General features: G+C 39.6%; 2 protein-coding genes across 2 annotated transcripts; one reads left to right on the forward strand and one right to left on the reverse strand.

The window, feature by feature from the left end:
- Positions 1–2,840: 2,840 nt before the first annotated feature.
- On the reverse strand, positions 2,841–20,002 carry ppp2r1bb (protein phosphatase 2, regulatory subunit A, beta b). The gene is made up of 15 exons (XM_039782502.1): positions 19,851–20,002; positions 19,219–19,309; positions 18,402–18,502; positions 17,745–17,977; positions 17,410–17,557; positions 17,137–17,292; positions 14,919–15,033; positions 14,703–14,773; positions 12,954–13,088; positions 10,526–10,699; positions 10,285–10,345; positions 5,131–5,285; positions 4,826–4,968; positions 4,605–4,696; positions 2,841–4,485 (listed from the first exon to the last, which is right to left on the reverse strand). The coding sequence occupies exons 1-15, from the start codon at positions 19,926–19,928 to the stop codon at positions 4,469–4,471; spliced, it is 1,770 nt and encodes a 589-aa protein (XP_039638436.1). The 5' UTR covers positions 19,929–20,002; the 3' UTR covers positions 2,841–4,468.
- An 860-nt stretch (positions 20,003–20,862) lies between these two features.
- On the forward strand, positions 20,863–23,007 carry med29 (mediator complex subunit 29). Its single transcript, XM_039782511.1, has 4 exons — positions 20,863–21,086; positions 21,258–21,316; positions 21,422–21,506; positions 22,486–23,007. The coding sequence occupies exons 1-4, from the start codon at positions 20,898–20,900 to the stop codon at positions 22,711–22,713; spliced, it is 561 nt and encodes a 186-aa protein (XP_039638445.1). The 5' UTR covers positions 20,863–20,897; the 3' UTR covers positions 22,714–23,007.
- Positions 23,008–24,965: the final 1,958 nt, after the last annotated feature.

Genomic DNA, 24,965 nt, shown 5'->3' on the forward strand with positions numbered 1-24,965 from the left:
AACACATGCTGGCCAGCAGATGGACAGTCTGAAATCCCAGTACAGATGATCCAGTTGTGCCTGGAAAAATGGGTTCCTGCAGGCTCTGGGCTGGATGTTAGAGCCAAGCCAAGAGTCACACACTCTGCTTGAGTGATCCTCATGTTTGCCGTGATATTTTCTAGAGTAGAAAGTTATATGGTTTATTAACATGTGCTGCATCGTTGAAAGATGAGAGAATGGAGAGAGGACAGGGAGCTGAAGTCACAAGGTGACTTAAGAAAAAATGAGTGGGCCAACGATCTTCTTCTCCCCGACTGATGTTTGTTATTTGTCACCCTGAGAGCATCTGACCTCAAGTGTGTGTGTGTGTGTGTGTGTGTGTGAGTGTGTGTGTGTGTGTGTGTGTGTGTGCGTGCGCGCGTGTGTACTCCGTGTGGGGGCTTTGCTTGACTCCTTTCATTATAAATGACAGTCCCGGGAGGCAGCTGCATTGACGTCAGGGCTCTCAGCGCTGTCAAGGGCTCTGGCTGCTGAAAATCCCCCCCCAAAATAACAGGATCTGAATAGAAAGAAATAGGTTGCTGCTGCTTCATTACTGCCTCGTGAACACAAGTGGATATAGGGGGGGCGGATTAGCCCTCGCCCTGGAGTAATCGTGTTTTAATGAAGATTTTCAGTTAAAGGGAAAATTGCAGTTGAAAGCTTTGGCAGGGTTCTCCTGCGTCTAGACCATCAGCTTAAAACAAAATCACTCTTTGTAGTACGGCATATGTGACAAAAAGTCAAAAGCATAATTTGGTTGTCAGTCTCACAAGGTTCCACTACCATCAATCCTCTTCCTACTTAGCAATAGCTCTCTAGGTGGTCTAGCTGTAGCAGAATGTGCTGACACACAGCAGCTGCACCAACCTGTGCATTACAGTATATGTGCATAATGTGCTCAGGCGATGACGTATATACATTCAAAGGGCTGGCTGGAGGATTGGGAGGGCACACGGCTCTGCGGAAGGCCAATGGGAGATTTGAGGAGATTAAAAAAGGAAGGTTGAGATTCTCATAAAGATCTTTGCCATGTAATTTATTGCCCTAATCCTATCTGTTGATTGCATATTTGGAATTAACAGAACGATGTCTGCTGCATGTAGCAACAAGTACAGCTCAATTTGCTGTTTTAATATTGCTTTAAGACAATAATAAAAAAAAAGTGATGTTATGTTTTTCATACATTCAAACGACTCATGTTTGAGATAGACAAATATTCTATCTCAGCCCAGCCCTTATTTTTGCAGTGTTCCTCTCCCCAGCAGTAGTCAGGGTGAGGGCAGGTGTCAGCTGCAGATCCTGCTCTGCATGGTTCCCTGTGGCCAAAACAGCCCGAAGGACCCGCGCTTTCATCTCCACAGCAGCTGCCTACCAAGAGCTGACCAAATATGAGAACAGGAACATGTGAAATGAATCCCACATTTTCTTGAGTCGTTTATAGGCTGAGAAGCTATACTTCATGCTTAAAAGGATATAGTTGCAAAGCCAACAATGAGTATTTACAATTCTTGGAAGTCACACAGGATATAATTAGGCCTTTTTTTTTTGATAATGAACAACCTTGAAACTCGATGGTCCAGAGAGACCAAAATCGAGATTTTCTTCCATTGCATTAATACTATCCTCATCACCCCCACCAAGAAGCCTGGGGGTGGCATCATCCTGCTTTTGGGACTCTTCTCAACAGCAGTCCCTGAAAGGCTTGTAAAGAATGAGGAAAAATTGAATGCGGTAAAAGAGAGAGAAATCCTCAAGGAAACCCTGCTGCAGTCTACAAGAGAACTGTGACTGGGGAGATTTATCATTTCCCAGCAAGAAATTGAGCCCAAACAAAGCTACACGGGAATGGCTTCAAAACAACGTTAAGTCCTAGAGTGGCTGAGTCCAGACCTCAAGCCAATCCAGACAGCGTTCAAAAAGTGGATGGTAGATGTGCTTCACTCACCTGCCAAAAATGGCAATCTATTGAGTGGCTGGTAAAATTTTAACAATCACCAGCCATGTGGCTGGTGGACAAAAAGTTATTTTTGAACCTTGAATCCAGAACTTTTGGCATGACTTAAATGTTGCTCTAAAGAGACTGAGCAGTTCTTTTTTTTTAAATCATAAAATACAATTGTCCAGATGTGCTGGGACACAACCACATACCAAGGTAGCCCTTTGTCCACACATATTGTCATGAAGAGGCTGAATATCTTTGTAGTTATATTTGTACTTAATCATTCACCAGCAGCTATTCGGAAAACAGCTTAAATCCATCGTTCACTCCTTAACTGACATTGAACTGCTTTTCTCTTACTAGTCACAGTTCAATAATTTAGTCTTTTCCAGCTGTATTTACACAATCATCTTGTGGTAAAGTAAAAAGTATGGAGAACTTGCAAGTGTAGCCAACATATATAATTCTCTTTTCTTATACAATGTATTGTTTTGTTTGACTTGAAGTGATTTTATTGATCATAAAAAAGGTATTAATCATGTTAGTATGGCATTGACTAGTCACATGAACACTGCAGTTTAACCATCTTCACATCCAGGATGTCAGATTTTAGCCAGCCTTGACATTTTTATAGTTTAATGTCAAACATATTAGCAATATATAGTGATCTATTTTAACTTTGATGTTAAAGCATCTTTTGTTATCAAAAATCCACCAAGTCAGCACTTACAATTCACTAGTAAATTCATTATATTGTAATCTAGTGGTTTTGATCATCTCCCATTGCTTGTCCATCACCTAGCAAATTAGCAATTACAGTGACAAGAAGCCTTTATGTGCTTGAGCAGCAACCAGTTATAAAAGCAGGCTACACCAGTTCATTTGTGTTACTTTATTCAGATGAAGATACAGTAGTACAGAATCCCAATTGTGGAGAGAATTCAAAATAAAAATAAAAGCACAGTCTGCGTGATACAGGACAATCAACAATCAAGGTTTATTCAAGAACAAAATGAGGGGAAGAGAATGGAACAGTGGGAATAGTTCAGGAAAAGACAAAAGTTTCTTTTATCAACACAGACGATACATTTATTCAACCCGCCCATAACCAACCCAACTCCCAACCCATAATAAAACATTATGCAGCCTTACGTACACATGCTCCATGTCCCCCATCCCACTTTCTTTGAAAGCATGCACTTGTTCTCCATCGTGCAAAGATTTGTAAGCAAGAATCCTTGGGTGGCCCTTCACGTTCGCAGACCTTTGCTTTTAAATCGCTTGTACAGTGGAGGACTTAGCACGGGTTTAAGGGAAAACTGGGTGGCTCTAGGACACAAGGAGTGCGATGGATTTGTTAATGCCACAGCCCTGATAGCTGTAGTCAATTTAGTTTTACCATCCCATTAACATCCAAGCAATAAAGTGTCCCTTACAGAAAAGGAACAATGCGGTCTCTTTATAGAACCGGACAGGTGAAAACGGTTTACCCAGGCATACCTAAAAGAAAACACCACTGCTTATCAAAGTCATTGGCACAAAGATTAAGAGCAATGCAGAAAACTTGCAGAAAATTACAACCGACTACTACTTCCCACCCTAGTACATCAACAAAATCACTAAGGATTTGGAGGAGCGATAATTATGAGCAACACTTTACGACTGCGCTGGTCCACGAGAGCGGGCCGGGCCAATTTGTTTGTTTGACCAATTCAATCTGTGTTGCTGCAGAGAACAAACAGTGCACAAGGGCATGGTAGTCTGGTAGATGGAGTTGGAATTGGAGATTGATTGGTACATGCAATCGTGTATTAGATTACATGCAGTAACGGACACCCCATTATTTCTTTGTCCTAGCTTTGTACAGAACAATCCTGTGAAGCAATTAGGGGACACAACAGGTTTGGTGTGGTGGACTAGTAGACCTTGCACAGACTTTTCAATCACTTCTCTGGAGAGCCACAGCAGTGTCCCAGGGAAAATGGCTGATTTGGGAGGAAGCTCAGCAAAATAAACAGCTTGCTGCACCATCTGCTGCTCAAAGTTTGAGTCTAGCATTGGGAGAAAAGCGCAGCAGTACGGAGAGCTAGCACAGCCCTAGGTGCGACGTAGCGAACATAGACATGTGGTAAGCTGCAACCACTTTGGCTAAAGTACAACAGTGGCCAAGGATGTAAAAGGGAGGAATGTGAGAGGGGTTCTGGCTAGCGATGCCTGGCTAGTACAGTAGCACATAAGTCAGCATGCACCACTTAATGCAATTTCATCACACTTTGCCTTTGTCAATGTACCCATTTACAGCAAAGAGGAAGGTTAATGAAGAAGCCTGTGCTATGCCTAGACATGGTCTACTATTGGACAGTTAACAAAAAGATAAAAGATAAAACAATTGTTAACAGATTTCTTTATACATTTACCAGTTGTTCCTGAACATCAATAAATATCTTGTAAAAGTGTTTGCGTTGTTGTCTTGGGTGGTTGTCTGGTTAAGCCATGTTGGTTTGGTTATGCCAGGGCCAGAACTGTGTAAAAAGGAGGGAAGAAAAAGAAGATTTCTTATTACTCTAAGTTTCAAAACATCTCAAATATTATTCAGGTCATTCAAAGTCTATAAATAATGATAGAAGAGAGAAATGCTTACCACTGATAGCCTCCTGGGCAAAGTACTTGACATCCATGTCTGTGTCTGTTGCCAGCTTCTCCAGCACCGGCTTCACTTCTGTTTGAAGGGCACTTTAGGACAAAGGATGAGAATTGTTACACAAATTGTCAATGCTGGTTCTTGTTTTTAGTGTGATAGCACATTTCTGTCACGGAGGAGAAAAAAAACATCTGATGATGAAATTACAAAAGACAACATACTTGCTGTCAAGGACGGGGCCAATCTTCTGAAGGGATTTGGCCACGTTGAAGCGTACGTTAGCCACCTGGTCATTGGACATCTTGAGGACCACTGGGAGCATCTGCTTAGTGGTGATGTCCTGGCCACATGCCTCTGACAAAGCCTGAGACGCACAATACAGATGGTCACAGTCAACATTTACAGATAACGGACATCTTTTTATATATATAGTTTTGGACTGACACTGATGGACGTTAAAATCCTTCAAAGACCTCCAAGGCGCTAAACACGAGAGCAAGTTGATGAGAGGATGCCGTTGACTCACGTTAATGCAGAACAGAGTAGTCATCCTGTGGAGGTAATTGGGGTCGTTGGCCATGCCCAGCACTTTGGGCACGATGGTGTTCTGAGCCCACTCCGCTCCAAACTTCTCCACCAGCTTCATTAGGTTACAGGTGGCCGCCTCACGGATGGCATACACTAGAAAATTAGAGTGACAACATTCTGTGTGAACGGTGTGCTTCATCATCGCGTGAATCGGGTCCTATCTGCTCGACGGCACCTGGATGTTGATCAATGTCCTTCCTGACATACTCTACTCCCATATTCTTTGTATGCTTTACAAATAGTTAAGCCCCTTGAGGCAAATTTGTGTTATTAGGATATATTATTATTTTGACTTAGTTCCCATTAGGGCTGGGGAAAAACAATGTATTTGATTTAAAAATCGAGTTGGTAGGTCAAATCGAATCATATTTTCAAAAGGGTTTCCGTAGCACGCTCCCTGCGGCGCAGCCCTCTGCCCCCCCCCCGAGGGTAGCGCATGCATACACAAACAACATGGCAGAAACAGCCGGCAAAAGAGCAGCTCCTTCAAAGAAATGCTCTTTGACTTCAGTCGTGTGGAGTTGGTTTGGATTTACGGCATCTGATGAGGAACAGAAAAACACCTCGATGCAAACTATGTCTTAAGGCTGCTGTTGGTAGCAGTACGACAAATCTGTTTCAGCATTTAAAGTGAAGACATGCGGCTGAGTGGGAGAAGTGTTTCCTTCTTCGAAAAGAAAACCACTCTAGTGGCGTTAGCGCTAGCACCCGTTTGCAAAGCAAACAACTCTTCAACAAAGCTTTTCAAACAGAGTATCGTATGAGAAGACCGGGGGCGAGGTGGAAAGCCATAACGGAGGCAATTGCCCTCTACCTAGCTACGGATATGCTGCCAGTTTATTCTGTTGAGAAGAGAGGGTTTAACAACATTCTGAAAGTTTTGGACGCTCGAAAATACCTACCCATTCCAGCCATTCCAGCAACTAGCGCCCCATCGGAGAGGGTCTTTAGTGTGGGTGGGGGTATTGTCACCTGTCACCGAGCTTGCCCCAAGCCTGCTGTTGTTGATAGGCTAATTTTCCTTGCAAAGAATGTTTAAAATGCAATTAAATTTTTTTTTTAATGGCGGAAGGTGTTACTGTTTACATGTTCAATTCAACTAAGAGTTACCTCAGGATTTTTTGTTGTTTTATTAGCTCAATCCAAATACAGTATACATAATTTGGAGGTTTAACAATCTTTGTTGCACACTGCACAGTGACTTTACAGTTAGAGAAAGGGTTTACCTTTGCAATTTTGTATGTTGATGCACTTTAATTAAATACAATAAATATATATTTTAAAATATATTTACAGTTCGCAGTTATTTTGTTTTAAATGAAAGGGGAAAAAAAAAATCGAATATCAAGTTTTTTAAAATAAAAAAATCCCATAGACTATATTCATATGATGGAAGTGTCTTACAAAGTCTATATTGACTTAATCAGTACTAGAGCCTGTGGTACTGCTGCTTGTAGCTTTCTTCAGAACCACTGTACCCCCAAATCACTTAATACGCAATTTAACTGTATACTACTTCGGGCTGTGACGATAACCACATCACCGCAATACTGGCGATGATGTGACACTACCGCGGTGATGACATAATTACCGTATTTTTTTGTATTCAATTTCTTTGGTGGTGAAAGTCACAGGAGAACAGATGTCGTGTGATATGAAATCTAATGAAAACAATAAATGTTCAGTTCATTTCACTGTCTCTGGCAGTGTCCAAGAGTGAGGGAGTTTTGGGAGGAGGTTAGACTGTCTCTACAGGAGATTCTCTCAATTAGATTAGATCTGGAAGCTAGGATCTTTCTGCTAGGTCTTTATCCAGAGGGTCATAGAATAAAGCTTCAGGAAATTTTTTTTATAAACATATGTTCCCTGCAAGCAAAAAGGACAATAGCCTTATCGTGGAAAAACTTTGGTAAACCCGCTATCGCTGTGTGGTTTAAACCACACCTCTGGAAAAAAATTCTTACACTCTTAAGGACAGACAGGAGGTATTTCAAAATGTATGGGGTCGTTCCATCAAATATATGAAGGACAATGATTTGTCGTGCCAGGAACAGTATAGGTGCACCCTCTGCACGACCCAGTTTTTCCTCTTCTCCTGCTCTCTGGACTATATGTCCATGTATCTTCTGTGGACACATTTATATGGGCTTTCATTAGGGAGGCCCCCTGACCGCCATGTTTTTTGTTTCATCTTACTGGTATGGTTTGGATCAGGTGTGCATAGTGTGAAAAATATGTTCCGATTGAGTACGTTTGTACACTTCTGTGCCATTTTACACACTTTTTTGTGTTCTTGTATGTCTTTTTATAAAATGAAAATCTAATAAAGATATTGTAAAAAAAATACAAAAATAAATTAAGTTTAAGTCACTTCAGCTTTGCACAAGAGGATGGACAGTCCATTAAATATATGGGGGACGTCTTTTGTGATTATGAATTATTTTCTAGAGGAAACATTTAATATAATACACGGTAGGGAAGGCAAAGAAGAAACAGAGCAGCTTATATCGGTAGAGAGAGCAGCAAGTTAGTGGACTGCCGAAACGCCCTGTCTGCTCAGCTGCTAGACCGCTGTGCTGCGAAGCAATCGGCAAATACTTATTGACAATAGAGCTTACTGAACGGTCTGTGGAATAGATCAACGTAGAGAGAAAGCAACGCAACCGTAAATGACAGCAAAACGCAGTAATGACTTAGGCCACGTCCACATGTACCAAAACGATCTTTATTTCCCCCGTCTTCCCTGGTATCGTGTCAAGAATATTTGCATCCAAACGGATCCATTTGTAAATGACTCAACACGCTACTTCATATTCTAGGCCTATAGGTGGCGCTGTTTCTGATACAGAAAAATCACCAAAACACAGAGAGGAGGCGCATGCGTATAAAGCTTGCGCACTGTATACAAACTGACAGTAGAAGAAGAAACCAAACAAGAAAAAGGCGAAAATGGCTCAATAGCTTCTCCAGCAGGAACAAGCATGTAGTCCGCCATCGTTGTTGTTATGAGACGTCACGGGATAAGAGGTTGAAGGCTAGAGGTCGAGGGGTGTGGCGATGGCATCATTAAGACGCAAGTATGCAGCTTCGCCGTCCAAACGAAGCAACAAGGGCAGCGTTTGAATTTTTCACCCTGGGACCAGGTTTAAAAAAAAAAAAAAAAAAGCGTCTTCAGGCGGTGCGTTTACAGGATTCGTTTGGACGATCAGCCAAAACGATACAAAACGTGCGTTTACACCAAAAAGCGTTACCGTGTGGATGGCCCCTTACACTGAGCTGAAATGGAAACACTGTGCTGCAACATATGTAACGTTTTGCTATCTTTTTCCTCTCGCTTTTCATCGCAGCAGCACTCTCATACGCTACTCTCAGCGCTCGCTCTCCTTGCGCGACCACACAGGCACTGACGTCACTCACTAAAGGCATGCTGCCATTCTCGATCTAACTTATGCTACTCTTGTTACAGGGGGGTTGCGGTTAATTGCCATATCGCGGTAAAAATCAATACCATCACAGCCCTAACACTATAGACTTACTGTGTACTACTACTGAAGGAAACATTGTACTACAACAACATTTACCTCCCTCACATTGAAGAAAAAAAAAATTATATTTACAGTTCATTAATATTGAACGTGTCGCAACTGTGGTACTGCGTCACTGGGTACCCAGAAATATACCCACCACGTGTGAAGTAGAACACACACACACACACTCTCAAAGTATCAGTAAGATTAAACACCAGAAATCATGGCATTTGTAGGTCATGTGAAATATTAAAATGATAAAAACAGATCTTTGTAATAGAGTCAGTGAGGGAAAGATTCAGGGCTGATTTCTTTCTTTGAAGGGCTTACGTAAGAGTGGCACAGCCCTAACCCCAGCTACCCACACCCACAGAAACACACACACAAACTCACACCAGCAGCATTCCAATGATGTAACCCAGCTGGCCCTTTGTCCTCAATAGCGAGGATGAGTGTGTGTCTCTAATTAGATAACTTGATGTGAAGAGAACACTATATACTCTGAGTGAAGAATTTATGCAAAAGACAATGTTCCAGGTTATGAAATGGAGCACTGTGTGTTGTGTGGCTCTACGGGAACACAGCTCTTCCAGGAATTGAATAGGATGGTCTCTACCCAACAGTTAAAACTACTGGGTAGAGCCCAGGGCAAACCAACTCCGATATAAACTCGGGCACACAGGGACCCAACTGTGATTTCTAACTCTGTTAAGTATAGTATAAATCCACAGCATGAATTCGAGGTTGTGGTATACAAGAACAAGGTTAATAAACTAAGTAGGTTAAGCAATACATAGAGAAAGTATGACAGAGTGCAACAGTATCTAAACTATCCCACGCAGACACAAATTTAGACCCCAGTGACAAAGATCTGACGACAATTTGTCAAAAACATTTTACTACAGGATGTAGTTGTCTTTCACATTGCCTTTTCCATACTCATAGCAATAGTATACCGTACATGGCATTAGAAAGAAGAGGGCCTCTTATTCACAGCCTATTCTATTAGCATGCACATGATAGCAGAGAGCTGCAGATTGCCACTTCTCACACCTCCTTTGGCCTCCAAGTTTCTCACTAATAATACAGCATCAGAGCAATAAGACCAAACCTTTGTGTCAACTGGCTGTGCTCAGGTAAGTATTGACAACTAATGCAACACTCCCAAAGTGTGTCACTTAAAAATGAGCAGATGTAGCAGGAGTTGTATGTGACATTCAATAAAAGGGCTAGTGCATTATAAAGTCAAAGGCTGCTAAAGAGTACCAAGGGCCAAAGCAAGTAAAATGATCATAACTGGAAAATGTGGTAAATATGTATTTGGGGGTCCTTCCCTGGGAAGTTGGTTTGGGAATTTAGGGATTTTGGAGAGGTAATGTTTTAAGAACTTAAATAAAACTAGGAAACAAGGCCAACATTTGCAAGACTATTGCCAAAGAAGCTGCCTACATAAGCATTTCTGTTTAAGCAACCACTTGTAAAATACATGTTCTATGTCATGCCACAAACAATTTGTTCATATCTGACATAACTCCTTGGAAAACTAACCCATTAAAGTGTCTTACCGTGGTCAATAAGCCAGGCCATACAAAGGGTGTTGAGCTTCTCATCAAAGAATTCCACTCCCTGAGAAAACATGGATACAGTGTAATTAGAGCGCTTTCCTGATGTCTACAGAGAAATCAGGCCCGATTGTCTGCCTGCACGTTGCTAATATTTCTGGTTCTACACATGGTACCAATTAAAAAGATCTTTAAAACATGTTCTATATGGGTTTCAGCTGTGTTCCTAGACTCCATGACTCACCAGCTGTCCTGCTAACAGGGGCATGTACTCTATGATGGCGAGGCGGACCCTCCACTTTGCATCCTCTGCCAGCTCCACAATGGCCGGCAGCAGTGACTGGGAGAGCTGACGGATGCCAATCACCTCGTTCACACAGTCTAGGTTGGAGATGATGTTGAGACGCACCTCGGGGCACTGTGACAGAAGAATTATAAAGATGAGCGAGTAAAGCTTATGGCAGCACACCTTCATTACAACAAAGTATTTAGATATTACATGAATCATAAAAAGACAGCAAGTCTGCATTTCAAGTGCCATTGGAATTAACAGAGACAACGGGTCTAAAAGAAGGGTTGTTAATATCACGACATTCTTGACTAAATACCTTGATGTCGATATTGCGACGATACTGTAGGATTGAAAATTTGTGCTTTAACAAATTAACACAATGAGATTTTTAATAAATAATCATCAGAAATGTTGATTGAATGACAAAGTGTGTAAAGGCAAATAATAGAATAGCTAGAACAGTCTAAGCTCAGAAAATTACATCTCTTTACTCTAATGCAGCCTTCAAAACCAGGAAAAGACAACACAATATATTACGATTTTACGATATCCAAAATCTAAGACGATATCTAGTCTCATCACGATATCGATATATTGCCAAGCCCTAATCTGTATGTACCTTAAGGGGGCATTATATTACAGGAGGTATAGGATATGGAACATGCATAAAGTCAAATTCTGTTTGTTATCCAATTACAGTGCAATGCTTGTTGCAACATGTTAGCAACAACTCCTTCTACAGTCTCCTCAAACGTTATACTGGATTGAATATATAAGAGATGAATGAGTTTTTTTTGCCAATGTTTGTTCATTATAGACAGAATCCAAGACAACTGTAGCACCTCTTATTACCAGGCTTGTTTTGAAGGTCTTGCAATGCTGCCTCTCATTCAAAGTCAAATCTAATAAGATGGGACCTTATCATTTCAACTTCACTTTTCCTCCAACGAACCAAACGCAGGGTTGCAACTAAGGGACCCAAATTATTGGGGACACTTTCCTCTTGTGGCTTTACAAGTCCTATTCATCTCATAAACCTGTTATACCATTATCTAAATTTTTAGCGCTATATTCAACAACGCTAGCATTGTTTTACTCTCTCCAAAGTGCTTGTCTCCGGCCAAGCCACTGTAGTCACTAAACAAAATTAATGTCCAAGTAGTTTTGTCTAGATAATGTAACCTAGGCCTAATGTTTATATACAAGAGCCTTAAATGGAGATATGCTTTAACACAAAATTTGGACAGGATGTTAACTGGAACCATTAAAAAAAACAAAAACAAAAAAAACAACCTTTATTCACGTATTCCAAAAAAACAGAAGCACTAAATTGCACAATGATTTTACACGCTGTCAGGCTTGTTAACCAAGTAGGAACCAAGAAGTAGCCAGATTAGGCAGAGTAACAATTTGAAATTCAAATTTTAAATGAAAACACATCTGCAGAACATTCTCCATCTTGCTCCCTTTAAACTGTCCTCAGCACCTTGAATTATTGAAATTTGCAAGTCAAAGCTGTCAGTTTGGACATAAATCTAATTAGACACTCTTGATCTTGAGTTTGTGCTGTAAGGAAATGGGGCCATCTTTAAATAGGACTAAAGAAAGCAGTGGAAGAACTGACAGCATCAAGCCTTCCAAAACATTTATATACATCCGTGACTGACCTGCCAAACTCCTGTCCAATCTCAATATCCTAATTAATGTCATGGAAATGTATTCATGGGACAAGATGTGACTAGGCTACTGTCGTTCTAGATTAACCTGTTAAATTAGCTGATGAATGTCCTCTAAAACCCAGCCCATTATAACTTTGTGCAGACTCATACTGTAGAACACATTGATCTACAATGTCAAATCAAATCATAAAAAAAGAAAGAAAAAAAAGGTATAATACAAAATACAAAAAATAACTGAAATGCAAAGTAGACAGACTGATAAAAGGACGTGTCCAATTTCACAATAAAACTATGACTAGCTGGACCCGTAGCTTTGCTCAATCTACTTAAGACACTAAATGCATCTAGCAATAACTTATCTAGTTGCAAGGAGTCCAGCTTTTCATTATGCTTTACTCCAGACACAGCAATTCAGTCTTCTAATTGTAAGGTCTCCGTCTAGCTACCAACTGCATGAATCATCTTCCTACCCAGCCAGGCGGCAGTGACGTACATCTAGTGGCTGCAGCTAAGTGGCTTCACCCTGTCTCAGATATGCTGATCACTAAAGGCCAAAAAGTTGGTCGAATTTCACTTCACACGAAGCTTTTGTTGTGAATGTTACCAAACTAAGCGCTGCCATAAGGATTTCCAAAGCCAGCTGTAGAATATATAAAAGAAAAAAATTGAGGCACACGATTACAAGTATGCATTTCCTTTACCTCGTCCTTGAGCTGAGCCAGGAAGAGGGGCAGTAAGTGCTCTATTGTGTTGTCCTTGCCCAGGATGGTTGAAAGACCCATTATAACTGAGGCCAGGGCTGACTTCACATGCTGGTTGGTGTCTGAAACAAGTTCCTGGGGAGAGAAGGGACACAGGAGACAGAGAGATCAGCACAAACAAATAGTTAAGACAGAAGATGCGTAAACAAACATCAACACTACTGCTATGGGTCATATTTACAACACACTAGAGGGAGGGAGGCTATAATCGTCTTTTGTGTAAATATGCAGCAAAGTGGACGTAATACTAGTGCAGACAACAGTCATTGCAGTTAACTACTGTAGGTGGAATAAGATATGATGTAGACAGAAAGAGAAATAGCTTACTATAATTACGTCACAGAAATTATTTTAAATTTTTTAATTATGTCCATTATACTGTCATACTCACTGATCTGATTGATTATATAAAAACATAACAGATAAAACAAATACTACATGAAACTTTTAGTAGAAAGAACACGTACTAAATAACTGTAGGATTGGTTTGTTGCTACCTGTATGCATAGCCTTGTTGCACAGTTAATATATTAACAGGATTAGCACAATGACCCTTTGTGACATCTATACATTTTACAAAACATAATCTATATATCCAGGAATTTCAATGCAGGTCTAGATTGTACTGTACTAAGACCATTAGTAATTTAAAACACTGGCAATGACATAAGATTTTATGATCAGTAGCACTGAGGCTGAAATTATTGTTGAACAAACAACAACAGTGCCACCTGCTGTTCAAAATCTGACTAACACTGGCACACAGCATAGTGTCTTAATCGCCGTCTTTTGCAAAAGCTCCACATAACATGGCCCCTTGACAGGCATTTATGGTTAGCCATATGTAAGTGGGCATCTTTGGATATCTAAATGTCTGCTGTCCCTACAGGTTGTAGTCAGACCACCTCTCCTCTCTTTAGTGTGTGTATGTGAATGCTGCCTACTTGATTGGGTTTTATAGTTCACTCAAATCAAGAGCATCAAAGCAAACACACGGGTCATAAATCTAAAGTGGTGGAAATATTTCTATTCCGGAAAATTCGCCGATATAATGTTTCATCAAAAATCTTGTTCAAGGATTTTGGTTTAAAACTTGGTTCCAATACATAGTTTTGGTAGTATCTGACTCATTAACTGTTTAGATCTGGGGAAATAAAGTCTAGTAGGTCAAACAATATACAGCTTGTTAACAAAACCCAAATTTTACCACAACTGGAAGAGAAAACTTACAAAATGAGAAAATAAATCATTACTGTATTGTAAATATGCATTCAATTTTTAAAAATAGCTTTATGGCTAAACCTACTGTACTTAGTCATGACAACTCCTTTTTCTATGCAACTGACAATTGTATAACATTTTAGTGTACACACTTCTAGTGTCATATCTGTATCAGTGGTTCATATAATGCTGTTAAACTTGGTTTGAAAACATCTGTTGCTTGCCCTGTTGGACTAAGCATCACACTTGAGATATCAGCAACTGAGTTGGTAAATAAAGTATTGTCAGCGTTAAAAGGAATAATGACCAACATTAACAAAATAAGATCCAAGGTGTACATCACAACACCACACTTCTGCATAAACTCTTTGGGGAAAGACTATAAAAAGATAAGCCTCTCGTCCTTTTCCATGCTCAATATCGAAGCAGCGGAGAAATGTGGCAAACAGAAAAAAGAAATGTTTTTACCTTGACACAGGGCAGAATGTGAGTCATGATGATTTGCTCACGATTGTCCTCTGGGAGGTTCTCACAGAACTCTAACAAAAAGAAAAGTACACCATCAATAAAACATTAAAAAGACTGGAAGAGGAGCTGAAACATGTTCAATTCAACTCATGCAATTTAATTTTTTCAGCAAGGCCCTCTATTAAGGCTTTAATTACTGTGTATTCATGTACTGACCTTTGACTTTGTTGGCTGCGGCAGCACGGACCTCAGCTTCACAGTCCTTCAGAAGATTCTGGAAGGCAGGGACCAGATCGTTCTTGGTGATCTCTGGTCCCACTGCTTTCTGGAGCTACATTCAGAGGGAAATCAACATGTGTCAATATCCAAATAAGCATGTGGGGAAAATATCAATCCAAAAAGACAAAGAAGGAAAATAAGTCAATGTTTTATTTGGTTGTCTCCCTAAAGTTTAAGCACTATGTTCGTGCGCAACTGTTGTGCGACCGCCACACGCACACAAACGTTTGCCGTGAAAACATAGATGCAACGCAATTTTCTGTTCACGTTAAAATCCAATGCTAATATGGCATAGGTGCCTGGTATTTACCGGACGTAATAGCAACGCGGATTTCGGTGCAACCTAAATGTATGTGCTGCTCTCCGATGCTCTGAAACAGACGTTACAGGCAACAGAAACATCGCTACATGTCACGTTAGTAAACACTACAAACACTTAGCAGCAGGTAACGTTAGCCTACCATTAGCAACAGTAGTAGCTGGATTCAACACAGTTAAAATTGACCGCCAACCTGTGTAAAAGTGTGACTGTATTTCACTGTAGAGGATTCAAACAGCGGGACATACAACCGTCTACCACTAAAGCTATGAGCTAAAAGACAAACTAGCACTATGGTGACTGCTGTTGTCGGAGAAACACAGATGGGACTAAATGTTGCGTTTACTTAAAACTGGTTAACCTCGTGGTGCATTCATAGTTATTGTAAAATACCCTTTTCCATCCGTTTGTCTTTTAACAGCAATTTACTGGTGAAAGCAGTAATAATGGTTAAAAATTACATTTAATAATAATTAAATTCCCCCCTTTTTGCTGATCCGAAAATGTATCGGATCCATGACTCAAAACCGTGATCCGAACAAAGACTGTTGCACCCTTATTCGAGAGGGATGGGAAATTATATTGCAAGCCATTATCTTAAAAACCAAAAGCTCATGCCTGGTTGCCAAGCCGGCAACCACTTTAAAAAGTTAGCATTGAGCCCTGGCCGCATTATGAAAATATCACGCAGCACTTTAATTCAAGTGGAAAAACTATTATTTATATTAATAACTGACATGTTATAGGCTACTGTTTTATATAAAAAAATAAAAAAATAAAAATAAAAAAAAAGAAAGAAAGAAAGTCTGGTTTGAGTGCTGGTTGAGCTCGTGCTACACTTTGTTGATGGCCTTAATCTATATCAAGGCCATTTGTTTTTATAAAAATAAAGCTGCATTTTTTGTTTGCACTAATTAGAAAACCTGTTCTTTTAATAAAGATTTCACAAAAAAACTGCAAAAAAAGTTGGCTTAACAAAATTGACAAACATTTTGACAAAATGATATTAACCTACAAAAGATAAAAAATATAGAAAGTAATTATTTGGTAAATATATTCAGAATGAACTAAGAAGATTAGATAAACTTGAGTTTCATCAAAGTGATGTCCATGTGGAGTGATGGCCATTAAGAGGACTTTTAATAACCTCCGAATAGATTATCAATCCTCATCTATGTTATCGTTATAAATCCCTTTTTGGGAAATGTTTTAGGGCAAACCCACAGTCAGATGACAATTTAATTAAATCAACTTAATCTTTGTGGATCCAGCTCAGAGATGGGTCTGGGACATGCTTTTCCCCAGCATACCACATGATTATTAAAAAGGGACAGGAAGCCTTACTCTGTCAAAAGGTGAAAAATGATATCTTTCAAGATGTGCTCCAGTTAATGCATATTATGCCTATTCATAAGAGTTGTCAGTTTTAGTTTGTCCCACTCCCAAATGTGCATGACCACTGTCTTGTTCTATTAAAAAAAAAAAAAAAGAAAAGAGAAAGAAAGAAAAAACCAACATGCACAACATCAAAACCACACATTTAAATAAAACTTTGTTTTTGAACTGGGACCAGGGAGACAATTTTGTTCCTCCATGTACTGTATATAGATTGATAAAAATAAAGTCTCTCTCTGATCTTATTTTACACTTTTAATCATAACTTCCTCTCTAACTTGGAACATGGAAAATAATCATGGCAATAGGCCTTTGTTTGTGCTAAATGATTATTAAGAACTGGACAACTTGACATTTTTTGCCAATTCTACATTTAAGCAGGATGTCAACAAGATGACAAGACAACAAGAGTGGAAAAATGGAAATAAATCGGCTGCTTACCTCAGAGAACTTGTCAGCCACCATGTAGCGGACCCTCCAGGATTTGTCTTCTGCAGCCTGGCGCAGGGTTGGCATCACCAGGGTCTCAAGATCCTCCTGAGGCAGCAGAGTAGCAATGCTGACACAAGCCTCCACGGCAAGCAGCCTCACTGAGTCCTGGTGGAGAAAGATAATGGGATCCGTTTAGCCATTCTTGGGTTTTTAAGAGGGTACTGCAGAACACAGAGCGCAACAGCAGTTTAGGTTGAGAAGAAGGAAGACGAGCGGTCATACCTGCTCATCAGAGGCCAAAGCAGTGAAGAGGGAAATTATGTCACTTTTTACATAATCCAGCTCCAGGACTTTGGCAAACTCCCCGAGTTTAGATGCTGCAGCACGACGCACCATAGGAGTGTCATCTGAGCACAAGGTGCGAAAATGCCTAGAGATAACCACAAACATTTTATCAGAAAACAAACCTGACTAACCAAACCTGGTTAGAAGCCGAAAACACCTCAGGTATACATTATGTATGACATGACATCAGGCAGGTAATTTATTGTACACAACTGCAAATAAGGATTGAGTGCACTCTAAAAAGTGTTTCTCCTTGTTAAGAAGCCACTTACTGGCGGATCTCAGCCTTGACAGTGCTGGAGACACGGGGATAACAGACGCTAAAGAGGCCACAGGCAGATGTGCGAGAAGTGAACCAGTCACCACTGGCCAGCCGCTTGACCAAAGGCTCAAAATGGACCTCCAGGTCAACTGGAGAGTGTTCCTGTGAGATCTTCCGCAGAGACTCCACAGCTTTATCTCTGACTACTGTCTCCTCAACTGTAGCTAGGCTCTCCAGAGGAGGCTGTGGATCAAGAAGGAATAAAGATTAATGTTCTTCAACTATTCACAAATACAAGACATTATGAGGATGTGTATATAGTATTATATATTTCTAATGTATATAAAAAGGTAGAAGGCAATATCAAAACACACCAATATTTCAAACTCTTTTTAGTTTAAGCAATCTAAAAGGTTCTGGTCTGTGTGCAGGTGAAAACCTTTAGTATAAAATCCAAATAGGCAAGGGTTTAAACTGTTTATTTCACTAAGCTAGAAAGTCAAGTGATTTCAGAAATGTCCATTAATTAAAAATAATGCTGCCTTTTGGTTATCTTTTAATCAAGAAATCCCATGAAGAGCCGAAATCCAGATATTAATTCATCATAAAAACAAGTAATGTCTGCAAGCCACAGCTTGATATCTAAATCAACTCTCCAGTGACTTACCAAGAGACAGTGGACATACTCTGGCCCTCCCACCAACATAGTGAAATTGCCAAGCTGCTCAGCCAAGGCCAAGAGGACCTCATCCTCATCATAGATGGTGTCTAAAGAAATACAGGAAGACTTGTGAAAAGGTGCGATTGATAAATTCAGGTCTGAAAATGTAACAAAATCACTGACAGTTATTGGAGTGGTTTATTGTGGCTGATTCCTCCCACCCTGGACACAAACTTTTTGAACAACTCCCCTCTGGCAGGAGGCTGTGGCATCAGAACCAAAACCTCCCGCCGTAAGAACAGTTTCTTCCCAACTGCAGCGGGCCTCATCAACAAGGCCCGGAACCCCCACTAACAGTCTCGGACAGAGTCTTAACCCCCCCAGCCTCAGGCTCTTAACCTACATTTAATTAACACCCACCCTGGACCTTACCTGTGACAATTACACATATTATACATACTATAAGCCTTTGCACATCCCCTGATTAAAATGTTTGCACACCCTGCACTAAACTGTACAACCTTCTTTCCCTTTTTTAAACATTTGTTAGTGGCTTTTTACATACTTTTTATTGCAATACATATATTCTATATTTGTTCTTGACTGTAGTAGTACTTTGCCTTATCGTTTAATCCCTTATTAATGTTTATTGTATGCACCTACTACACCAAGGCAAATGAAAACTAACTTTTGTAATAAATATGACGGATTTTAAATTACAATTCATTCAGCATTTCTTAATGTGACAACCGCTAATAACAGGTCATAACTGCTGTGTCAAACACCAGGTGATTTTAAATGGTAAAATAAATTACTCTATTACCTGTGAGAAAAGGAAGGAGTTCAGTGCGAGTCCTCTCAACACCAAGGGCCAGAGCAATAGTGGACAGCTTCTTGATGCTGTTCAGTCGTAACTGTACACAAAATGGACATTCACTAGTGACGCGTTCATAATAAAAGGGTATTTAAAACAAAAAAAACCCTTCCCAAAACCCCCCCCCCACCTGAATCGAAAGGATAGCTTTACATTCATTGGCAGGCTAACAACAGTGCCTCTCTACCCACTGCGGCCTTGAACGGCCTGCTGTTGTGATTTAGCTAAACAAATGACCTGCTTAGCTTGTCTTGCAGACTACTGGTAAGGTTAAAAATACCGTATTACCTACATTTCGAATAATATAAGCAGCTAGTATTTCATTAACTGCTTCTCCAGATTAACAATCTAGCTACGTCGTAAATCATGACAGAAACCAGCTAGCTAGCTAGCTAGCTAGACAGACAGGCAAAGCAGGGTGCGCCAGGAAGATACTCCTGATAGGCCTTGGCCGGGAACGATAGCTTACATATGTGCTAGTTAGCTAGCTGGTGATCTGATGTGCTACTGAAATGCGTCAAAATGGCCTAATTTCACAGAACAATATAAATAACGATTAAAGATGAAACTAGTGTTACTACCTGGACATCCTCATTTCGCAGCTCATCAATGAGAACAGCGATAGGGTAGAGAGAGTCGTCTCCATCAGCTCCTGCCATTTTGGACACTGCTGCAGTTATCGAATGGCGTTGCTGTGCTGCACTACGGGGTTTCTGCCAGAGAAGAGCGGCTGCAGGGCCCTCCCTCCTCCGCGCTGTTGTTGCCGCCGCCGCTGCTGCTGCTGCTGCTGCTGCTGCCTTCAAGAAACCAGCGAGAAAACCGCCATGGAACAACCATGTTGAGTAGGCCACATAATCACACAAAACCAAATTAAATACTTTATGAAAAACAAACCAAAGTACTTGAACGAAGAAAACGTTCAATAATATAGGAACCTCCGAATTGCTCAATACATTTAGTAATGGTTACAGAAGTAAAAGTATGAAATTATCATTATTTAAAACATATAATAAAAATATATATATTTACAGCCACAGTCCTGAATTTAAAAATAATAGTTTAGTAGTTAGTTTAGTATTTTACCACTAAACTATTTACACGAAAAGTAGGCCCACGCACTGTACAGAACGATCTCAAAAAGATTCAGCATAAACAAATGTATTTATTCAATAACTAAATCTAAAGTCAGATGATGCCTACACGACTAGAATATGTGCAATTGATCAAATTCTAAACTATTATTGTATATACTGTACAGTGTATACTGTAATCGATGAGACATACCTGTCTCAGCTTTATTGTAATTACAATTATTGTACAATGAAAAGCAGTGGTAGCCCCTACATGCAACACACAGGCCTACAGTAAATGTAGGAATAAATGACACATTAATGTACAAGTGGATAGTAGTACAAAGAAACGAGGTATTAATGGGAATGAATTTCACTCCAATGTCGTTGTATCGTGTGGTGCTGTAATTAGTCAGCAGAGGGCGGTGTGTTTACTGGCACTCGCACAATATTCATTTTTGAAAGTTATGTCGTTCAAGAAACGCCTTTTATTTTGAAAAATGACGAACCGGATATGTTACTCTTTATCCGGACTGTACATCGCAGCCGCTTTTCAAGATGGCGTCTCAGCAGCAGCAGCCCGGTGGGCCGATGTCTCAGCCCGGATTACAACAGCCTTCTTCATTACAACAACAACAACAACAACAACAACAACAACAACAGCAGCAGCAATTGAGCCAACAGCAAGACTTTGACCCAGTTCATAGATTTAAAATGCTTATTCCACAGCTGAAGGAGAGTCTGCAGGTAATTGTGCGGCATCCAGCTAAAAACTGAAACCGAAAATGCCCAAAACATCCGATCACAATTACCGTTAGCTAAAGTTTATTTAACGAATTTAAATACCGTAGTTTCACAAATACATTAAAGATATGCAGCAGTGTGCTTTAAACATATCGCTTTATTTGTCACTTTCAGAATTTAATGAAGATTGCGTCCCTGAATTTGGCCCATAACACTACAATTGACAACGGCATGTAAGTTGATCGGTTGGGGGAACGGTAACGTTACTGCAATGGTCCTGTAAGAAAGAAGAACGTTTCTGTCCGATTTTTGAATGTCTTTTGTTTCTTCCGGTTTAGCAAAAGCAGCGACACGTCTGTTCAGCGCTTTGACAAGAGCCTAGAGGAGTTTTATGCCCTTTGCGATCAACTGGAGCTGTGTTTGGTAAGACTTCAACATAAATACACACATAACCAAAATATTGGACTGATATGTCCTGGCGTTTATTGGTCACCACAGCTGATATAAAGGAAGTTCCCTCCCTTATTTTTTTTTACTTTCTTTAGATCTTATAGATCAACTGTTTCAATATATTGTTTCTGTTTTTGTAAATATTAAAACAAAGAAAGCTCAATCCTGTAAAAGCCTTGACATTAAATTGTTGAGAGGAGTGAGTCACTATCCTATAAGACACTTCCAACCCAACTTACAAGGAGCAGTGGAAAGGCATTTGAATGAATGTAGTGGAATAGAGCATTGCAGGTAGTAATGTATACCCTGGAGCCACAACATACTGTGCTTACTGCATCAAGATAAGATTGGAAATAAGTGAGACAGTCATTTGAAGAACGTGCATGTTGCTTTTTACTGCTGTAGATGTTTAAGGTTGTGCTAACTCCTTTTATATACTGTCGGGTAGTTCGATGCATCATATTCTAAGATATATGTTTGTTACTGTCGCTGTCCTGTGAGAACCATGTATCTCTAAAAAGTGTCTCAGCTTTATTGTAATTACAATGAGCTCAGCTTTGTGGCAATGCATTTTTCAGCTGATCCAAGAAGGTTTTAAATTTATGCAGCTTAAGAAGTAGGAGAGTTTTCTCAACACATAAAGCAACACCTAATCCTTAAATAAACATCCAAAATCAAGGCAACGCATCGGAAGATACATATCTTTTACTGGACAGTAAAAGGATGAAAAACTGTAATCTGAAAAGTAACTAAAGCTGTCAGACAAATGTGGTGGAGTAAAAAGTACAATATTTACCTCTGAGATGTAGTGGAGTATATACTGTATATAGTTGCATAAAATGGAAACTTGAGTAAAGGTACTTCTTTACATTCCACCACTGCACACGCTACATATACTGTATCTACACTTAACGTATACCACATATACTCACGTTTTGTCTCCTCTATGCAGCGGCTGGCATATGAGTGTCTCTCCCAGAGCATTGACAGTGCCAAACATTCACCCAACTTGGTCCCAACAGCCACCAAGCCGGACACAGTGCAGACAGAGTCCATGTCTTATGCCCAATACCTCGGCATGATCAAGTCTCAGATCTCCTGTGCCAAAGATATCCACAATGCTTTGCTGGAGTGCTCCAAGAAGATTGCAGGGAAGGTACAGCCTCAGGGAATCATGTAGACCTGTTTTAACTATCCCAACTCTTTCTACATCTGGTGACATTTTTGACAAGGATGATGGATTTCATATTTGGGGCTGTCCAATATTCAGATCTCAGTTATGGTCAATATACTGTTTCATTTCTTTTTATTTAAAGTTAGTTATGTTTCTTGTAAACGCTCTGTAAATATTCCTGACAAAAATATCATGTTCTAAGATGACCAGCAGGTGGTGGCGGAGTTGTAACTGCCAACTCAGTATTCACAAGTCTTTTGTAGTTTATTTGTATTGAATATTAAAACATTTGTACTGATACTAATGTTTTCTCATTATTCACAATGATGCCCAAAAGAAGACCTTTCTGTCAATAACATATTTAACTGATGAGGAGGATGTAATGTTAAGAGCATGATTCATGAGAGCAAAAACCCATCAGTTGTGGATGCAGAACTGACTGTAGTGAAGAAAAGAGTAAATGTATTTGTTCAACTATGCAGGTGAATTACCACCTGCATAGTTGTCTGCAGTAAAGTTTTAGTAGTAGTAGTATAAGGGAAGAAAATGTCAGACCGTACAGAGGCAGTAGAATGAAGAATCTTTCCAATAAAAGCGTTGACATGCATAGAGTAATAGCCAAGCTCTTTAGATGATCCTGTAGAAGTAGCTGATTTAAGTCCTATTGAAGCAGCAGTGTTGATATAGTGGGGCAACAGAATAGTAGCCTGGGGAGGTTGCTAAGAGAGTGCAATCCCTTTCCAAAGATTCAAACATGTAAAAGTGCCTTTACAAGTTTGAAAGATTCCTTTTCTGTTTATCCATGAATTACCCATTTCAGAGTATGCTCCCTTCTGCAAGTTTAACTACTAAGTTAATGTTCTACACCGTAAGAACTAAGGACTCAGGAGGCTACACTTGGATCTATATTGAGCTATATATTGGTCCCTGATCCCTTCCTATCTGTATGTTGAAGCAAGGGATTAATGAAGTATGATACACAAGCATGTGAGAGGGACGCTTGGTGGGGTTGCAGCTGTGTAACATCTCAGACCAATCTGAGCTACTGACAAGTGCTTAGATCCAAAAATACTAGCGTGAGTCACTACCAGACAGGCACAACGAGAAGTTCATCACAATACACACTCTCATAGACCCTTTGCAGGCAGTTGTTCAGCATTTGTAAGACTTGAATTTAACTCGTCTTCTTTCGTGTCAGTGAAAATCAATATGGGACTGATAAAAATAAATAAACAGCTTAATTTTCATATTTTTATTTTCAGACAATAGCCTGTGTTGACACATAACTTATTTTTAAAGCTTGAAAAAAATATACAAGGACAAAGCTAGAATTATTGAGAATAATCCAGACATTGTCAAGATATCGTAATATGCAGCACAGAGTTCATCGAATGAAAAACAAAAGAAACCAAAGCAACATATAAAAAGGGAAGAATATTATTTTTCTTTTTACAAAGATTACAGCAGATAAAATACATATCTCGAGCATCAGGTACTAGCTATTATAAATACAAAAAGACAATTTAGACATTGTCTAAGTGCATTAGTGGATTTCAAACACTCAATGAGTCACTACATTTTGTGTCTTGTTGCATTATGAAAATGCCAATGTGAGAAACAGATAGCATCATCAGAATACCATACATAAAGCAAATTTTTATTTCTATTAATGCCAAATCATATACATTAATTGCTCTTTGACTGTTAATACAAGTAGTGCCTACCACCCTTAATTATTATATTTCTAACATTGTATTGTACTGTCTGTTTCAATATTGCTACCTCCATAGAATTACTAATAACCTATTTATTTGTTGTTGTGAAATATTAAGGACCCCTTTGTAACTTCATTGTAATGTTCTATAAGTGTATAAAAGTACAGAAAATGATTACACTGCAGGTTTTGCATGGTCTACAGCCAGCACACTTCATATTCCTGACTTTGTTATACAGTACAGGCCAAAAGTTTGGACACACCTTCTCATTCAATACGTTTCCTTTTTATTTTCATGACTATTTACATTGTAGATTCTCACTGAAGGCATCAAAACTATGAATGAACACATATGGAATTATGTACTTAACAAAAAAGTGTGAAATAACTGAAAACATGTCTTATATTTTAGATTCCTCAAAGTAGCCACCCTTTGCTTTTTTATTAATAAGGGAAAAAAGTCCACTAATTAACCCTGACAAAGCACACCTGTGAAGTGAAAACCATTTCAGGTGACTACCTCATGAAGCTCATTGAGAGAACA

Source organism: Perca fluviatilis, chromosome 2, assembly GCF_010015445.1.
Source record: "Perca fluviatilis chromosome 2, GENO_Pfluv_1.0, whole genome shotgun sequence".
NCBI classification, from domain to species: domain Eukaryota; kingdom Metazoa; phylum Chordata; class Actinopteri; order Perciformes; family Percidae; genus Perca; species Perca fluviatilis.